This window comes from Coptis chinensis, chromosome 2 (genome assembly GCF_015680905.1).
Source record: "Coptis chinensis isolate HL-2020 chromosome 2, ASM1568090v1, whole genome shotgun sequence".
In the NCBI taxonomy this organism is placed as follows: Eukaryota; Viridiplantae; Streptophyta; class Magnoliopsida; order Ranunculales; family Ranunculaceae; genus Coptis; species Coptis chinensis.
The window spans coordinates 109424730-109445303 of record NC_141457.1 but is presented as its reverse complement, the minus strand read 5'-3'; the positions used below and the strand labels follow the sequence as shown (position 1 = coordinate 109445303).

Here is a 20574-nt window from a genome sequence, read left to right as displayed (position 1 = left end):
TGAGAGAGAGAAGTGAAAATGTATACTTTATTAAAAATAATATATATATATATATATATATATATATATATATATATATATATATATTGGAAAAGATTACGCACACGACATACATACATCGATTCAAAGAACAATGTCAACTCGAAATTGTTGTTGTTGCTTGGTCGCAGAGGTCTTACATCCACCGCAAGAAGGAAAAATTCTCTCAGTTGAGGATCGTCTAGGAAATTGTGTTTGATCACAAATAAAAATAAAATAAAAGGATTGCATACCTCCTTTGATCCACCCTTTGAACTTGAGCTTGTCCTCGCATTATAGCACAATGAGTTGGTACATCTTCTTGGTCTGCCATGATTTCTTTCAAAGCAAAAGAGTGTTTGCTAAACTACAAAGGCCTACATTCGAAATAGTATCAAAACAGTAAAAAATATAGATAAAATCCAAATCAGTAGATGAATAAAGCATCTTGAACAGACTAATGGAAAGTATATATTATCTAGAAGCACTTCAAATTTAGACTGTAAGAAACGTTGTTATGTAGGGTTAAGCTTTTGAATAGATGTGTTATAGAAAATAATGCACTTACCACTATTTAGCTCTGTAAAAATTTCGCAGCACGCCGACCGAACACGTGTGAATTCACTTGATTGAAATCCATAGATTAGGGTGATGGCATTTCTTCAAACGACATATACGCATGTATTCACATACATTATGATCAGAAGTCATTAAACTAACACCCATATTTTGTATTATCTTTTTTCTCCAAACAGGTTACTAATTAGCATTGATCGTTTCCCCGGATTATAAAACTGTTAACAAAAGTTCTCAACCAAAACAACTTGGTAAGATTTGCAATCGAATGGTTCTTTAGGCAATATAGCAAACATGTACATAAGAATAACCAAAGTTCAAGTCGCCTTTTTAAAAAAAAAATCAAAGCAAATATGCATAGATTAAATTATCAGCTTTTAGCATTGTAAATATGTAAACTACTAACCAATAATTCAAATATCTCGAAGCTTGAAGCCTTGATGTCGAAATTAGTTGTGGTGTGAAGTTGACCTTTTGAGTCGATACTGAGCTAGAATGCAGTTCTTATCAGCAGCACATCTATTGGTACCCGTCAAAGCATTCAACCAAATTAGCCTAACTTTGGATGAATTCAAATGCAATCAATGATGAAATTAAAAGAAATTTGAAGTTACAGAGACACCGGAAGAGGGAGAAATAGAGTAAACCCATGAATCAAAATTCATGACTTCAAAAGATGAATCCCATACCTAAGGTTTTTGCGTTGACGATGCTTGGAGAAGCAGCTGGAGGGGGAGAGTTCTCATTCAGGAACGGTTCTACATTGTTTGCATTGGACCAAACTGGATACCCTTTGATCTTCCCCTGTTATATGCGAGGACGGCAGTTTAATTCCATTCCCCAAAGTTATAATTCATTAGAAGAAAAAAAAAAACGGATGCTCATTTTCCCTTTACCAGGACATTCAAAGCAGCTAGTGTTGCCATACCTTCGCGAGTCCACTATAGAAACAAAAAAGCTTACAATCATGTCAATTATCAACAACTGTATTAAGGTACTACTTGAGTACATCTGATATTAGGTGACAAAATTTAACGCCTAACAGCTGTATGCACTACCGGATTCTATGCGGTGAGGAAATCTACATTCTAATCTGCAAGTGTAAAATCCGCTTTACCTTTGAAGCGGAAGCAATATGTGGTACAATAACGGCGTTTTTCATGTCAGCCAGTCCTGCAGGTTTCATGTAAGGCTCATCCTATTGGAGGAAAATGATACAAATTAGTTAAACAATAAATTCAACCTGAGTAACTCAGATCTAAACTGATAGATAAAAGTGAGGTAACAGACCTCGAAGACATCAAGGCCAACCCGAAACATGGGGTTCTCTTTCAAATGTTCAACCAATGCTACTTCGTCAACCACTGGCCCCCTACTACAGTTTATAAGGATTGCCTCCTATATTAAGAAACCACTTTGTTTTTAGGTTAACTTGGAATTGCATATATCACACCTAAATTATGAATAATTGACATTCACAAATATAGAACAACACCTTCTGCATGATGGGTTCGAGATCTCTACAACCGGGTACAGAGATTGATCTCTGTAACCGTGTTATTTCACTGTTGAGTCGAAATCGAGATGTGTGTGTGCCTCGATACCTGTGTGTGTGCTCCGAGATGTGTGTATGTGTGTCGAGATACGAGACGTGTGTGTGTGTGGTACAGAGATCAATGATCAATCTCTGTACCCGGTTATAGACTCCTGCATGATGGCAAGCCTATCTTTGTTGATCAAATGGTACGTTGTTTTATCCAGGATAGGATGAAGCCTTATCTGGAAGAAGCGTCAATCATCGCTCATCAGTGAGTGGTCCAATTATAGACTATTGAAGTAAGGCTCTGAACAAAATTTTAATCCTTAAATATTAGCATTACTGCCACCAATTCTTTTTAGCTTTTTTCACCAACTCCTTTATCGCCTCTTGTTCTGCGACTTTCTCTGCTCGAAGTATGGGCTCATAGTAATCAGGATGAGCTTCCATTCTCGTCTTCAAAGCTGCAGTCACTTGATAACACTTTTCAGCAATGTCTTCTTTAGCCTCTTCAGCTTCTTTAATACAATTCTCTCAAACCCTCTCTCTTCTGGGTTTGAAGAGTTGGTGGATTTGCCAGAGATGAGTATGGTCAGCTTCTGGGTTGTAATACTTTGGACTGTTTCTGATCGACATCTAGTAAATTAATCTTGATAGGATGAGATTGGGATGGGAGAGAAGATGAAGAATAACTTTTGTTTGGGTTTTGGAAAAAGGTGTGATGGGTTTTAGATAGTGTATGTGAATTCTTTTGTAGGTTTTGTTTCCGTTTTTTTTTGCCCTCATTTATTGGGTTTCTACGTGAAGAAGAAGAAAGTGTGGGTTTTGTGGAGTCGAGTTAAACTTCCTTTTTTTTCTCCAATGTTTTCGTAGTCCAAATTATCTACTGGAATATTCCACTCGACCACTCCAAGTAGAAGTTTTAAATCCTAATTGGGAGAATTCGAGCATCATCAGGACAACGAATTTTAATGAGTGTATAATCCTGTTAAAACTAGGACACCCCTTATGTCTATATAAATACAAGCTTCACCCTCTACGGTACCAATATTAAATCTTAGTTCAATTATGGCGAAGACAAGTTTAGTTCTCTTTTTGGTTCTGTCAAGTTTTTTTATTGCCCTTCTTCAATGTGATGCCGAAGACCAGATAGATTTAGCACGTACCCACAGATCAAGACCACAGCCACGCCCCCTTAGACCACAACCAGAACCACAAAGATGCAAGTACGATGGGATTTTTCAGTTTGGCGACTCAATTTCAGATACTGGAAATCAGATCCGTGAGGCTGCTGGTTCACGCTCTCCTTGCGCGCACAACCCTTATGGTCAGAAACTTATTGGTGAACCCACTGGTCGATGCTCCAATGGTCGTCTTATGATTGATTTTATTGGTAAGTGTATGTTTATTTAAAATTTCCTTTTTAACATGTTGCATGCATGGTATACTCTTGGGTTTGTGAACTGCCATGCGTGGTGAGTATGTTGACTGTTGTCGTAACCTTTTCATAATCATAATCATAAGAAAGTGGGTCTGTTTTTTAATTACGAGCCTAGCAAAAGAATTCAAAACCGGACGTGAAAGTTAGGACAAAAAAGGATACCCAGATTGAGGGGAGTCATAAGATAAAGCTAATGGGAGAATTTGTATATGTGTGCTGTTTTAAATAAATTTGGGTTTAATAGTATTTGGATGGATTGGATTAAAGGAGCTCTCACAAACATCAACGTCTCTATTCTTTGGAGGCTTTTGGTACACGAACCTCCCAAGAATACTGGCACCCATAACTGAACTACCACAAGATGGATTTCCCTAAGACACTTATTAATCGTTTGTTGATATATCATTGGGTACCTTATATTGTAGATACAGTTTTAGTCATTATCGCGGTGTATTAATTTGATGATTTTGCAGCACAAGCACTTGGTTTACCTACTCCGCCGCACTGAACTTGGTTTACCTACTCAATCCGTTACTCGAACCTCGGTGAACCTCCGGCTGTTTCATTCAATCATGGAGTGAATTTTGCCGTGAGGGATCAATGACACTTAACACTTCGGCCTTGCTTCGAACGAATTCTTTCACCACCACCAATAGCTCTCTTCTTGTTCAACTGGATTGGTTCTTGGCCCATTACGGAACCTCTCGCGGAGATCGCCAAAAGTAATGAGATTTATCATACTATTGAATTTTATATGAACTTTGAATACTTGTACCCTCATAACTAATTTATTTCTTTTATTGGTTATTTGTAGATTAAGAGACATATAACATACTCAAAGGGTCTCTCTTCATGGTGGGCTTAAACCGAGGTAATGATTACAACTATGCCTTTTACAAGGTAAAAGCATCGAGGATGCCACCGCTTTAGTGCCTCTTGTGGTTAACAACATCGAGACGCTTGCCAAGGTAAGATTTAGTTATATATATCAATAATATTGTTTGGAGATATATGTATTGCTGATTTACTACGTTATAATTAATTTAAGCTAGCATGCAAAATACTAACCGAAATTGCTTTGATATTGGGTCTTTGGATCACGGCCGATTGACCTTGGAGCTACTCGATTAGTTGTTCCCGAATTTTCCAATTGATGCTCACCTATGTACCTTTTACGCTCTTTAAAACAATGATTCAACTTCTTACGATGACAAAGGTTGTTTGAAGGGTCTTAACACGCTTTGCCGTATCATCAATCGGTATCTACAAAATGCCTTGCAACAGCTTAAGGTTAGAGTACCCTAATGTGGCAATAGTGTATGCCTTGATTACTATCAAGTCAGCCGAATGGGTTCTTACCAATGCTCCTCAACTTGGTAAGTTTATACACCAATATGTCCGAAGCAATGTCAAGTACTAATGAATTAATTCTAATATTAACTTCGCTTTTTTTGAATTTTAGGGTTTGAAACAAAGTCTATTCTAAAAGTATGTTATGAACCGAGGTGACTACAACTTTAGTTTGATGAGTATGTGCGGGATGGAAGGAGTTTTTGCATGTTCGATCCGGATCAATATATAAATTGGGATGGAGTTCACTTGACGTAAAAGCATATCGAGTATGGTGATTGGCTTATTAAAAGTCAAGTATTCGAGTGCATTGTTTAGGACTTCAAGTTACAAAGATTTAGTCCTTTGTTTATGGTTTTAGACAATATTTAATTTACTGTCGTGTTAGGTTTTAAGTAGAGCTCATAGTAGTTTGCTTCTGATTTAGGCAATGATGTTTCAACCCGTCTACTGATTTGTTAAGGATATTTAAGACCTTCAAATTGTTTGATCTATTTTAAGAACGTATGGTTTTACATTATTATTAGTGATTTATATGATTTACATGAATGCATTAGTAACTCTTTATGATCTTAGAGGGTACCTTAATTGAATTAAGGAGATGAACTTTATGTTCGCAAGATTTCACAGTTCAGAAACACATTTCTTGACCATTCTACACAAAGACGTACCTGCGGTACTGGTATGAAGCTGCCAAAAGAGGTTCTTGGGTCCAAGTAGATATAATTATGATGACATGCCTGATTTCATTGGGTGTGTGAATTGCGAGTTGCGCGCCTAATATGTTGTGAAGTTGTCATGCAAGACGAAAAAATTCAATTTGCAGAGATGTGATTCTAAGGTATAGCATACACGAACTGCATCAATGGCTTGTGAGATCCTGTGGAATATTGCTTTCCGAAGCCTGACAGCTCTGCTGCAGCCCTAGCAGCAAAACTTGCCCTTTCAGCAGACTCAGCAGCTGCCTATATGCTCTATGTACTTTGTGCTAGTGATACATATCTCATTTGACAGCAATATAGAAAAGACTGCTTGCCCTAGCAGCAAAACTTGCCCTTTCAGCAGACTCAGCAGCTGCCTATATGCTCTATGTACTTTGTGCTAGTGATACATATCTCATTTGACAGCAATATAGAAAAGACTGCTTGCAAAATATGTAGTATAGCACTTAGCAGAATCACATACTCTAATATTAGATTAACCATAATACAACAATTTAACTTGACAAAACAGGTCATAAACCAAAGAAATATAACTACATGCAAATTTGAAACAAAGTCTTACTTGCGAGACACCGGTGTCAAACAATTGCTTGACTTCAAGTCGATATTCATGCATAACCCAATTTGTCCTATCTCCTCGCGGTGCCCTTCCTAAATGGAAAATCAGTGTCTTCTTCATCCCCACGATTAATGCGGGCCATTCCGGATGGGTCTATCTCTACCACCGCCTTCCAATATCCAATTTCAAAGTGCACGATTAGTCATGTCTCTTGGACAAAAGAAGTACCATTCCGGATCCCCGCAAGATTTGTGCATAAACAAAACAAAAATGAGTTCAACACAAAGTCGAGACTACTAACTAAAATAAAAGTACCAAGAAGTTTCATAATTACCGGGAAGGTCCCAAGGATTCCAGCCGCCTATTTGGAGATAAATAATTCTCATTCGAAAGATGGACGCCGAAATTCTCTACCATCGGTTGCACCTTCGGAAAAGAGACAAAACACCGATGGAAGGTTTTAATTAGTTGAACATGAAAATTATCAACAACTCGTATTAAGGTACTACTTGAGTACATCCGATATTAGGTGACAAAATTTAACGCCTAACAACAGATGCACTACCGGATTCTATCCGGTGAGGAAATCTACATTCTAATCAAGCAAGTGTAAAATCCGTTTTACCTTTGAATTACCAAGATTGAAGAGGATTTTGGCCAAACAAATGAGAAGTTATACATGTATCAATCTCTTGATAGATGGTGGAGTGATGCACCAAACTTTGTGACAATCTTGTTATAACACCCCGTGTTTTTATTATTTGTTTTTTTCTATAATAATAATAAAGATAATAATAATAGATAATAGATATAATAAAAATAAGTGTTAGTGGAAATAGGAGACGTGGGTTTATGGGATAAACTCTCGTCCCTATTTCGGGGGTTTTGTTTTGAAACGAAAAAAAAAAAAAAATAGGGTTGGTGAAGAACAGAGAGTTTTTCAGAAAAGATAGTTTCACAGAGAGGAAAGAGAGAAGTTTCTTCTTTGGAGATTTTCTTTGAACAGGGAACTTAAAGGTGAAGAAATTTATTTCTTTATTTCACCGGATTTATAGTTTTCGGGTTTACAGACAAAAAGTTACTGTCTAAGGTTTCGTTCATTTTCTGTAGATATTCTGCTATAATGTCGAGTCTAAGGTCTCGTTCATTTGCTGTAGTTATTCTCTATAATGTCCAAGTGTTAAATGGGCTAATGTTAGTATAGTGTTGGCTTCTTTATTTTGAACTGTCAAAGCTTCGAGGAGCGTCAATGGCGGCTCCTCTGTCCGTCTGCGTGACTGAGATACTGTGGGGGTATGGATATATATTGTTTTGAAACTGTATAAACGGCTATACTGTTGTTCTGTGGTTGATTTGATTTTGATTTGGTTTATGTCGGGGGACGTCGGGATTGAAGTTTGGGTACTGTTGGAAGCTTGGAGCTTCGACAGGCGCTAATGGCGTCGCCCATCCTCCAGTTCGTTGGTTTGCACTTTTTGTAGTGAGGTTAGTTGTGATGTTGGTTGTTGGTGTATGGATGATTGAGTATTGGAGAGTTGGGTGGGCTGTCGAATGGGGGATGACAAAGCTTGAATGAGGCGTTAATGGCGGCGCAATTTGGGCTGAAATTCGCGCTGGCGCTGTTGTGAGGTGAGGAATCGAGTTGGAGCTTTCATTAAAGCTATAGGGGTTTTGATTTGGAGCAAAACCGCTGGAAGGAGGAGATGAGATGGTGGTGGCCGGGATTCTAGCCGGTGGTGGCTGGTGAGGTGAGGAAGACAACCTGATGGTTTTCCTTGGGCCTGGGGCTTGGGCCTTAGGTGGTTTAGGTGGTTGGGCCGGATTCTTTTCTTTTGGTTTTGGTTGGGCTTTTTTCAATTAGATTGTTTTGTTTGGGCCCGATTTCATTAAGTGTTGGGACCAGTTTTAGTGTTAGTTGTGGGCCGAGTTCTATTTCAGTTTTAGGCCAGTTTAATATATTGCATAGTAGGTCATGGGACTTAATATATATCCCAATCGGGTCGGTAAATAAATAAGTTTTTTTAGACTTAGGGTTAAGGTTTGGGGCTTGGCCGGTTAACCATTATTACGGCATGAGCTCATGAAAGACGACATTGGCTTTAAATGAACCAACCACGGCTATGACCTGAACCCGTCGAATAATGGAAATGATAAAGTTTGACTTTCAACCACGATATGTTGACTTTGACGCTGATATAGCCGATTTTAGACATCGTGACAAGATTTATATTTTAAGAGACATAGCCATAAAGACCTTTGACTTGGCTATGATTAAGTCTATTGGGATAGGTGCTTAACTTTAGGCTAAGATCCAGATATATATATAATGCGTGTATGTATTAACTATTATGTGATATTTCAATCTTTTATGATATGCAACGTTATGACACTTATACATCCATGAAATTAATAACGCGTAAACAAAAAAAAATACATGAATCAAGATACTCTTTCGTTCTCTGAAATGATATATACAATAGAGTTCAATAATGCGTAAACAAAATTTACCGCACTCTTTTAGAACTCTCCACGTCTCAAGTTTTGGAATTGAGTTTTATGACTGTTGATGTCATTGGTTATGTGGGTATTTATTGAATGTGCCATAAATGGCCCGTTAGCGTTATCTATGGGTATTCATTGAATGTGCCATGAATGACCCGGATATTCATTGAATGTGCCATGAATGACCATATTGTTTGGACTACCCTAGAGAGGAACTAAGGTATTCGCCTTTAAGGGTTAGTTGTATTCCTTGAAACAGTACGGAATGTAAGGTTGGGTATTCCTCGAATGTGGCGGGGAATGACCTAAGGTACATAGGTTGTGAAATATGTGTATAAGAAAAATAATTGATTAATTAATAAGAGAAATTAATTTGATTGTGCGAAATGGGTGCTTGGGTTTACTTTTGAATACCTATAGGATATCGACAAATGTTAAAGTTCTAACTTTCTTTGCGGAGGGTAGGACTTAATAACATTTTGTGCAGAGGACGCTGTCCTACCCTTTATCCAAACGTGGATATCAAGAGGTTTTAATTCGCCACCTAGTTATAATAACGAAGTTAATAGAATGGAAGTCTTGCTTGGGAAGACACTATGCCGGTTGAAATGACGGAACTACCTGTCTTCCAAGCTGTGAATGATTAAGTTATGGGATAATATAAAGTGATGGTTTGAATAATTAAAGTATGATAATATTTATATGTGGTTAGTCTACTCATACCAAAGAAAATTCCATTTTGTCAATCCATGTTTGCTTTGTTTTGGCAGAACGTGGGTGTGTTCTTAAGAACACAGTGGAAGCGCAAAGGAACCGCCGGGCGCAGTGATTGGGATTCGGCCCGAGGCGATCCGTTAGTCCTTTTATTAGGTCTGTTATTATTGGAAGGATGTAATAACGTAGTTTTCTTTTCATATGACATGAGAATACGATGTTGAGGACCTGTTATTCTTAGAATGTTATATTGATGATTTTTGATGGAAGATAGACTTGCATAAAGTAATAAAGAGAATTTTTGGAGATTATTTTGTTGTTAAGATTCTTTATGAGGTGGGTTTTAGGTTTTGACACGTGTTGTATCCACCCCGTCATAGCCTGGGTTTTTAGACAATTGAACCAAGTGATGTTTGAGATATTTATATTTCAAATATTCATTTTTTTTTAATTGTTTAGAAATTCGGGCTGTGACACTTGTTGCATCAATGGCTTGTGAGATCCTGTGGAATATTGCTTTGTAGACTTGCGTTTTAACAGAAGGGAGAGCACATTGCTTGGTTTTGGAAAAAGGTGCGATGGGTTTTAGATAGTGCATGTGAATTCTTTTGTAGGTTTTGTTTCCATTTTTTTTCTGTCCTGATTTATTGGTTTTGTGGAGAACTTCCCTTTTTTTTCTCCAAATTTTTAGTAATGTTTCCTACGTGAAAAAGAAAGTCGGGTTTTGTGGAGAACTTCCCTTTTTTTTCTCCAAATTTTTAGTAATCTCCCTGTTGACGTGGACACCTTTAGAAGGCTTGAAAAGGGACTGCTATTATATATACTAGATTTTGGACCCGGACATACGCCCGGGATCTATTAAATATTTTGTGTGCTGAAAATGCTTTACAAAATGTCTCACACAAATTTTCGAAACAGAATATATTTTTATTGAAAATAAACCGAAATATGTTAATAACCAACGATTATGGTGCATGAGTATTTGGAAACTAATTAAGGAATCAAATTGAGATAGCCTCTTCACTTTGTGGTTTATGATATTAATCCGTAATTTTCAAATAGAATTATCTTAAACTCGATCTAGCTTATATAATAGTTTTATTATATTTATGGTGATTTAGCGCAAATTTTCGAATCGTAATATATTTTTATTAAAAATAAACCCGAAATACGTTAATGAAGCAGATTATGGTGTATAAGTACTTGGAAACTAATTGATCAAATTGAGATAGCCCATTCACTTTGTGGTTTAGGATATTAATCCATAATTTTCAAATAGAATTATATTAAACTCGATCTAGCTTGTATAATAGTTTTCTTAGATTTATGGTGATTTAGCGGCAAATTTTTGAATCGTAATATATTTTTATTGAAAATAAACCAAATACGTTAATGAGCAGCGATTATGGTGCATAAGTACTTGGAAACTAAGGAATCAAATTGAGATAGCCTATTCACTTTGTGGTTTAGAATATTAATCTGTAATTTTCAAATAGAATTATTTTAAACTCGATCTAGCTTGTATAATAGTTTTATTAGATTTATGGTGATTTAACGGTAAATCATCACCGCTCGCTTTACGTGACTAATGTGTACAAATCACTAAAACAGATTAATTGTTTCCATATCCTCAAAGAATACACTACTCCCACTTGAAAAGATGTATCATATGCACGTGTCCTACGAACGGGTGTCGTTATATTAAATTATTCTAAAAAATATTAGCAACTATGCATAGTTATGAGATATGAAAATTATATTAATTACTCATTTAAATTTCTTGCACCACTCTCTATAAAAAGGAAGCACCAAACCTTGATAAAACTATTCGATTTTTTTTTTTTTTTATTGTTAGGTTTAATAATAGAAGTTTGATTGAAGTTTTGTGAGAATGCCTAATGTGGCGAAGATAATATTGAAGCTACTTGAATAGCAAGGTATTCCCAATCACCATAAAAAGAATTATAATAAACACTACTTAAAATGCGAAACTATATTTGTCGAGACATTTATTCCCCATACATAAAATACAAATATGTTTTCGAGTTATTAGTTCAATGCATTTGCATCAAGTTTCTGATTTTCCATTAATTATTCTTTGAGGTTAGTTTAATGTAGTACGTTGCATCCCATTTCTAATTTCTCATTAATTATTCTTTGAGGTTAGTACAATGCAGTTTCATCAAGTTTCCGATTTCCCGTTAATTATTATTTGAGGTTAGTTCAGTGCAATTACATCCACTTTATGATTTCCCGTTAGTTATTCATTAAGGTTAATTTAGTACGTACAGTTGCATCCAGTTTTTGATGTTTCGTTAATTAGTCTTTGAGATTAGTTCATTGCATTTGCATCCAGGTTCCAATCTCCCGTTAATTACTCTTTGAGGTTAGTTCAATATATTTGCATCCAGTTTTTGATTTTTCGTTAATTGTTTTTCTAGGTTAGTTCGATAGTTTACAATTTCTATACAGTTTGCATACATGTAAGAGTTTGTTTGTATAAACTCACTTTCGTTTTGGGTTCCTAATTACTTGTAATTACTCATATGAGAAGGCTAAAAAAGTGGATATTTATGCTTTGAGGTTAGTGCGATGCAGTTACATCCGACTTCCGATTTCTAGTTAACCATTTTTTGATGTTATTTCAATGCATTTGCATCCAATTTTTAATTTCCCGTTAGTTAATCTCTGATTTTAGTTTAATGCAATTGCATCCAGTTTTTGGTTTTCCGTTAATTATTCTTTGAGGTTAGTTCAATGCAGTTGCATATAATTTTCGATTTTATGTTAATTGTTCTTTGAAGTTTATGATTTCCTGTTAATTATTTTTTGAGGTTAGTTCAATGCAATTACATCAAATTTATAATTTCCCGTTAATTATTCATTTAGGTTAGTTCAGTGTAGTTTCATCCATTTTTTAATGTTTCATTAATTAGTCTTTGAGATTAGTTCATTGGATTTGGATCCAGTTTCCGATTTCCTGTTAATAACTCTTTAAGGTTAGTTTAATACATCTGCATCTTCTGATTATTTATGCTTTGAGGTTAGTTCGATATAATTATATTTGGTTTCTGATTTCCCGTTAACTATTCTTTGAGGTTATTTCAATGCATTTGCAATTAGTTTTCAATTTCCCACCAATTATTCTATGAGGTTAGTTCAATGCAGTTGCATTCGGTTTTTGATTTTATGTTAATTATTTTTTGAGTTAAGTTCAATGCATTTGTATCGAAGTTTTCAGTTTTCCATTAATTATTATTTGAAGTTTGTTTGATGTATTTGCATACCGTTTCCGATTTTCCGTTAAATATTTTTCAAGGATTTGCATTCAATTTCTAATTTTCCGTTAGTTACTCTCTGTCGTTAGTTTAATGCAATTTGCATAAAGTTTATGATTTCCGTTAATTACTCCTTAAGCTCGGTTATGTATTTGAATCCAGTTTCGATTTCTTTATAATTATCTAATGTGGTGTGTAATACCAACTTCTATCGATCCATTTGTAGTGTCCTTGCAAACATGACATAAAAAGTAAATTATGCTTAATTTACTATGTGGGATCATCGAAAATTATCCAGTTCCGATTTCTCCGTTAATTATTCTTTAAATTATGCATGACTCACTATGTGGAATCTTCAAAAATTATCTACTTAACGGGTGTTGTTATATTAATTATTCTAAAAATATTTGCAAATATGCATAACTATTATATATTAATATTATATTGATCACTCAACCAAATTTCTTATAACATGAAAATCTCACTCTTCATTAAAAAAAAATAACTCGCCCTTTGATAAAATCCTTCAACTTCATTTTTTGTTTAATAATAGAAGTTTGATTGAAGTTTTGTGAGATTGCCTAATAAGGCGAAGTTCATATATATTGAAGCTACTTGAGAGATAAGATAAACATCATTTTAAATGCAAAACTATACTTATCGAGACATTCCCACAACATATAACCCAACTATGTTTTGAGGTTAGTTTAATGCATTTGCATCTAGTTTCTAATTTTTCGTTATTTATGTTTTAAGGTTAGTTCAATGCAGTTGCATCCAATTTTCAATTCCCGTTATTTATTTTTTGAGATCAGTTCAATACAATTGCATCCAGTTTCTGATTTATCGTTAATTATTCTTTTCGGTTAGTTCAATACATTTGCATCAAATTCCCAATTTTCTATTAATTGTTCTTTGAGGTAAGTTCAATGCATTTGCATCCAGTTTCTAATTTCCCGTTAATTATTATGTTAGATTAGTTTAATACATTTGCATCTAGTTTCTGATTTCTCGTATTTATTATTTGATAAAGTTGCATTTGCATCTAGTTTCTGATTTCCCGTTAATTATTGTTTGAGGTTAGTTCAATGAGTTTCCATCCAGTTTCCGATTTTCCGTTAATTATTTCTTGAGGTTTTGCATCCAATATATTTTTTGAGATTAGTTCAATGCAGTTGCATCCGGTTTCTGATTTCCCATTAATTAGTTTTTAAGATTAGTTCCACGCATTTGCATTATGTTCCCAATTTATAATTAATTTTTCTTTGAGGTTAGTTCAATGCAGTTGCATCCAGTTTCCGATTTCCTGTTAATTTAATCTTTGAGGGTGAGCTCAATGCATTTGCATCCAGTTTATGATTTTTCGACAATAATTTTTTGATGTACTTGTATCCAAGTTTTGATTTTCCATTAATTATTCTTTGAGGTTAGTTTAATACAGTTGTATCCTCCATTCGATTTTCTATTAATTACTTTTTAAGATTAGTTTAATGCTTGCATTTGCATTCATTTCGATTTCCGTTAAATATTATTTGAGGTTAGTTCGATGCATTTGCATCCAGTTTTTTCGCTTCCCCATTAATTGTTTTTGTCGTTAGTTTTTATTCAAGATTATATATATTTTTAAAATATTTGTCATTATTGCTTTGTCAAGTTTTTTTTTTCATTTTCTATTATATATTTTGTATAATTGTTTTTAACTATGTTTTGAGGCCATGTTAAGGATATATTCAAATAAGTTAGGTGTTTTATCATAGATACTAAAATTGTATGATTTGTAATAGAAAATTAGTTTATACAAATCACCTATTTTTTTAGCAATTTTTTTATTTGATCAAATATAAATTAGTTTATACAAATCACTTTTTTTTAGCAATTTTTTATTTGATCAAATATATAAGAATTGGAACACTAAAAGTGTTTGATTCAGTAGTAATAGAAAATTACCTTCTACAAATTACTTATTTTTTTTAGTAATTTTTTTTATTTGATAAAATATATAAGAATTGGAAATACACCCAAAACTCCAAATATAGGAATTAAAAATACACTCAAACTCCAAAGAGGTTCCATGCGTGGGATTGTAGGTTATTAAAAAATACTATATTTCATATTAGAGTGTTACATATGATAGAAAAAAATTAACTCTCATATTAGAAAACCATACATGGAGAAAAATCCTCCTTTAAAAAAGCTCTACTTTAGTATATAGATAGTAGATATAAAGATATTGATTTTTTGAAATTGTGTGAGAGATAATGTTCTACTTCTCTAGGGTTTTTATTTGGTTTGTAAACTATCTGCAGTTTTAATTTAGTAACTATATAAAATAGACCGCTATATGTTAAAAATTCAAAATTAATCGGAAATCGGATCGGATTGGATTTTTAAAACACATCCAATTCCGATCCAACTATTTTTCGAAAAAAATCGGATATCGAAATTTTGAATATCGGAACACAAATATCATGGCCAAATTTTTTAAAAATATCAGTTCGGAATTCCGAAAAATTGGGTTTTCGGAAAAAGAGAACCCCTACGTCTGACGTTTGTGCATCAAAAACGTCAATCGATCTATCATCTATGGGTTCAATGGCTTCGGCCCAAACAGCGTCAATTGGGCCAGGTCCATTTAATCCAAATCATTAATTGCTACTGGGCTGGGGGCCCGGAACCCACTAATATGTATGAAGGAAGGGTTTTTCAACCCGTTGTTCCCTCTTGCCAGTGACTACATGCTTTCCTCTAGGAGAGCAACCTTTTCTTGCAATGGGAAGTTGTACACACCTAAAGACCTCCGCAAGTTTGCTATATCACAAGTAAAATCTCTCCAACTACTCATAATTTACCATCGAATGAGTTATTGTGTAGAGTGTATCCTGTATAGCTTAAGTCACAGGGCAATTCAGTGAGTGTTTCAGAACTTTCTGATATCAGATTGTCAATCGTCGTGATACTTTAGAGTTGATTTTGAATCTTGGGTCCTTCTTGTTGCAACATCTATAAGAGCCATATCCCCCTTCGCATACATAGTCTTCCAAAGAAATTCTATAGGCCTTCTTAACCTCTTTCAAAATTTTATCCAGGCTGACTACGTCTTGGGGAAGAATCCACTAAAGATGAGCTTTCTCGTTAGTTACGGGAGGAAATATCCAAAACATGTACACCATGTTGGTGCTTCCATTCCGGCTAATGCAAACACGGGCTGTGACGGTTTCCATTGGTTAAACACGGCAAATGCCTAATCCTAATGTGGCGATCGGAGGTCTTGTTGGCGGGCCTTTCCTGAATGAAACTTTTAATGAGTCAAGGAACAACACCTTCCAAACAGAACCGACCACTTACAACAGTGCTCTATTAGTGGGTCTTCTATCCAGCTTGGTCAAGATCTCCTCTGTTGTGTAGTCTTTCTCATAATTTGGCTGTTTAATCCCTTGTTGCTGTATTACACATAAAATCTATATATATCAACCTAGCTACTGTAGTGGATCTTTTGGTCTGTAGACTGTAGTGTCAACTTGGAGTGCAGTTGCAAGCTACCATTTTTTTTAGTTAATGCCATTCATTACAACTAAAAAAAGAAGTACAATTCTTTGGTGATTTTTGTTGCAATTGAGACACTAACAGGTGATAGACTCATTGTATCCAAAGTTACATGGACAGAAGAACAAGAATGCCTTCATGGTTGTAGTTTGATTATGTAAGACATAAGGATCTCATTGACATAAGTATGAATTGATCGAGACGACTCTTGATGCTCTTTGACATTAACCCTTGACCCCTCGTCATGCATCTTCCTCTGCCTTGGCTTGCATAATAATCTGGCAGTACTACCACAGTAGTTACAGTGGAAGCTCGTCACAAATGTAACTAGTCGCATTAGAGACAAGTCTAAGGCTTTTGAAAATTGGTAGACACAATGGGATTACTGAATCATAAAATTTAGTCATTGAAATTGGATTTGTACTAGGAGAGCCAATTTTGTTCAGGTTTTGAAATTTTAACATAATCAATTAGTTAATGAAAAGCAAGTACTCTTAAGCATGCAAAGCTGTCAATAGGTTGACTTGTAAATTGCACACTCTACATGAGAAATATAGGTCTAATAACCATCACAACAACAACAGCATAAAGATTGTTCCAAACATCCTCCCCAAAATAAAATTCGGTAAACAAAAGAAATTTTTGCTCAGTGAACTACAAGTTGTTGAATTAACACAAGAGCTCAGTTGATATACGAAAATTAACTAGGGTATGTTAGGATAGTCATTCACAATGCAGAGAAATGATCTTTCCTATCAGTGATTTGTGTTTAGTCCCACATGGTATAAATACAATCAGCGTGCAATGTTTATAAACCCTTCTGATGCTTCATTTATCGCTGAGTTCGGTAACGCGGGCTTGTAATTCAAGTGGAAGCATTAGTGTGGTTGAATGTTGGGCTTGACTTGATGGGTTGGGCTTAATGAAGTTAATATGCTGGCTCGCCCGTTCCAAGTTGGGAGTTGATCTCCATGGGCCAGACGAAGGCCTGATCCATGTGGGTCCTAAAGAGAAGGGTACTACGTCAGGCTGGTCTAACAGAGCAGCGTCACCTTCCTCTCTCAACCGTGGAAGGATAACGAGCCAGTGCTTCATAGGCCCATTCAAAGCCCGGACAGCTAGCCCAATCAGACAACCACTCTTTTTGTTGTAAGGTTCGATGAACGGATGTAGGTTAACTGTGTAGGGTCGTGTAGCAGTGGATTATTAATGGAGAAACTAAAGTGAAGTGATTAATATTAGTTTAAGAAAGAGAGTTAAGATGAAGACACAGTGTGTTGTGTTGTGTGTGTCATCAATCATCATCACCAACCTCTTTTCCAACAATTTATTTTCTCTCTCTTCTTTCTTATCAGAACGCGTGTTGCTTTCTTTCTGGATTCTAGAAACCTCCAAATCAAGGTAAACCAATCAAACTCTCAATCCGATTTCTAGAATCATAATTCCGACTTTTATTCATTTCTTTGATTTTATTCTAAAAACTCTTGAATAGATTTCCAATTAGAATAACTTATTTGGAATTCGAAATTTCAAGACTATGCCGATATAAAAATGTTGATCAGTGACAGTAGTTTTCGGCTAACCAGTTTCAAGTATGATACTAATGTTAGATTTTGTAGTTGAAGAAACAGGCATATATCTTTAGTAGCAAATTGCGTTATATATCTTTAACTCTGATGAAAAGTTTTATGTGAAAAACCTGTTGTGGAAGTCTGCTAATCAAAATGTCGTATGGATTGACATTGGGACTAACTATGAGATTATAATTGCTTTCAACTTGAGCATTTTCCATTGTTAAGAGCTAACCATCAGTGAAGCAAAACCATGAAAACTATTGTATAGTAGGATGAGTTAAAACTGTGACGTCTTGTGTCAATGTTTTGGTACATTTAATGTCACCAAATGCCAGGATGTCTTCTACACGTTTAATTTTAAGTTTGAATCTTCCTGTTGCGATGAATTAGGATTGAATATTCCAGGTCTTTTTGGCTCAGATAGTTTTCCAAGGTCTATTTTCGTTTACTTGGCGTGTTATTCAGGGAAAGGTGATGGCTGAGGAAGTTGTAGAGCTGTTGTCCCCCAGGTCTTTGAGTCAAACAAACAATGTAGGGAAGCAAGAGTTTGAACAAGGCCAGTCCCTAGCTAATTTGCAAGCAAAGCTTCTGGAGGTGAAGACTTGTATACAAGGTTCAGAGCGGAATGCAAAGGACTTGGAAGGACTTCGGCAAAGGGTCAAAGATACTGCAACGTTACTGACCTGCTTGAAATCGAAGGCAAACCGCATGTCTTTTCACGTCTTCATACTTTGAATGGGATTAAACATCAGGAAGGGGTTGCCAGTCTTACTTCTTCTGACTGTCCAAGTGAGGAAACAAGTATGGGATTAAGCAGTAGGCATGGATCATTAGATGAATGTGATTGTTCTTTAATTGGAGAAGTACTCAAGTCTATACATATGGTAAATGATCTGGTGGAGGTCCTTGTTAAGATGGTTATGATGGCTGAAACTGAAATTTCCATTGAGAAAGAGAAGGTAAGTTTAGGCCAAGAGGAAATCAAAAGGAAAGTTCTCCAAATTGAGAGCATGTCTGCCAAGGTAAAGGAGATGGAAAGGTTTTCACTCAGTACAAATTGTCTTTTGAATGAAATGCAGCAGAAGGTTGAAGATATGGTACTAGAAACTTCGAGGCAAAGGCAGCGGGCAGCAGAAAATGAACAGGAACTTTGTCGTGTCAAGCAGGATTTTGAGTCACTGAGATCCTATGTCAGTAGTCTCATCAGTGTAAGAGAAATGATTCTATCCTCAGAAAAGCACCAAACAAATGAAATGCAATTTGAAAGGTGCGTCAAGTTCATGGCATATTTCTCAGATATTCCTTTTTCAGAGATTTAAATGCTCATAAAGTTGGTTCGTTCCTTATATTCTCTGTTATCTATATGTATGAATCAAATGTTTTTTATGGTTCATCTTGCACTTAGTGTAATCTCATCTCCTATCTAATGTTATTTCTGTTATGCATGTCTAGATAGTAGATAATTCATGCAGTTTTTATACTAGCATTTGCTCGTGCTTCCAATGAAAGATCAGATATTCGTCACATTTTACTTCTCCCTTCCTCATAATTAGCAGAAGAAACAACTAAGTAATATCATTCAACACACAATTAGCACTGTCAAATATGAAAACGAATAAACTCATTATTAACACAGTAGCAAAGTTCATCTATTATGCTTAAACTATGAAGGCATAGCTTTCAGCACCAACTGCCGCAATTATGATACCTCCAAAGTTAATGAAATGAAAAGTTGAGTTCCTTTGTGGTTCTGGACCTGAAATGAATCGTGTCTGTGTGGAAATTTCGGAGTACTTTAGATTGTCACAAACCTTTATTTTCTTGTTTAAGTCTCTATTTCTTTTTCATTATTGAAAGATGATTCACTGGATGTGTGGTTTATTGGAAGCAGGTTAGTTGCATTGGCATCTCAGTTGGAGGGAGAGAAGGTAAAGAAAGAAGCTGAAGTAAAGAAACTTATGACAGAGAATATCAGGCTTGCGTCTCTGCTTGACAAGAAAGAGGCCCAACTTTTGGCCATGAATGAACAATGTAAAGAAATGGCTCTTAAACACCTATAGTGTCTAGTTCTTATCATCTTCGGACTTGATCCACAATCTGTTTAGTGCTCTCAGATGAAAGTAAACATTGAGAAGTATTGCTTTTAACTTCGTTAACGGCACCTTTCTCCTGATAGCCAAATTTACAATACCTCTTATGTACGAGATCCCCAAATTAGTTGATTTTAAATGGAAAAAGGAGTCAACAGGCTGTCTTCCTTGTTCTCTTCCTCAAGGTGGAAGAATCGGGTGGTGGTGCAACATAAAGGGAGGTCCTCGGTAGTCTATTATCGCTCAGTGTTTTTTCTTTTATAGTACTATCTGAAGGTTGACGTGATCTTTTTATATGTCCTAGATATGTTGGGAAATAATTTTACGGTTACCGAGTTTTATTTCCAAGTACAAGCCGTATGCCCGTATGGAAGTATGTATTTCCAAGTACAGGCCGTATGCCCGTATGGAAGTATGGGCTAAATCTTGGTGATCATCGAACAGTTCAGTCATAGTTTAAACTCTATTTCGAAGGATGATTCTGACTGTTTTGATTTTTCTGAGCATATGATGACTGAACTGACACAGGGACTTCGCATCATATGATTTGAAAGTTAAAACCTAAATTTTCTACTGTAGTCCTACCCAACGAGATCCACTCGACCAGTTTTACTGTGCAGTGTGTACATACATCAAGATCAAATTTTTGATAAGGCTTTAGCGGCTTAGT

At 35.5% G+C, this 20574-nt stretch overlaps 1 protein-coding gene, 1 non-coding gene and 1 pseudogene across 4 annotated transcripts; 2 read left to right on the top strand and 1 right to left on the bottom strand.

The window, feature by feature from the left end:
- Positions 1 to 277: 277 nt before the first annotated feature.
- On the bottom strand, positions 278 to 2999 carry LOC147520436 (glycerate dehydrogenase-like). 2 transcript variants are annotated; one of them, XM_086591944.1, is made up of 8 exons: positions 2090 to 2999; positions 1885 to 1992; positions 1712 to 1792; positions 1491 to 1535; positions 1284 to 1398; positions 1001 to 1113; positions 587 to 643; positions 278 to 395 (listed from the first exon to the last, which is right to left on the bottom strand). In XM_086591944.1, the coding sequence occupies exons 1-6, from the start codon at positions 2096 to 2098 to the stop codon at positions 1085 to 1087; spliced, it is 387 nt and encodes a 128-aa protein (XP_086448070.1). In that variant the 5' UTR covers positions 2099 to 2999; the 3' UTR covers positions 278 to 395; positions 587 to 643; positions 1001 to 1084. The 2 variants fall into 2 exon arrangements, with proteins under 2 accessions (XP_086448070.1, XP_086448071.1); XM_086591945.1 differs by lacking the exon at positions 587 to 643.
- A 14078-nt stretch (positions 3000 to 17077) lies between these two features.
- Positions 17078 to 17383, top strand: LOC147520435 (signal recognition particle RNA). Its single transcript, XR_015214693.1, has one exon.
- LOC147520434 (uncharacterized) lies at positions 17083 to 20064 on the top strand (annotated as a pseudogene). The gene is made up of 3 exons (XR_015212641.1): positions 17083 to 17641; positions 18280 to 19081; positions 19706 to 20064. The product of XR_015212641.1 is annotated as an uncharacterized LOC147520434 (transcript).
- The last annotated feature ends 510 nt before the right edge of the window (positions 20065 to 20574 follow it).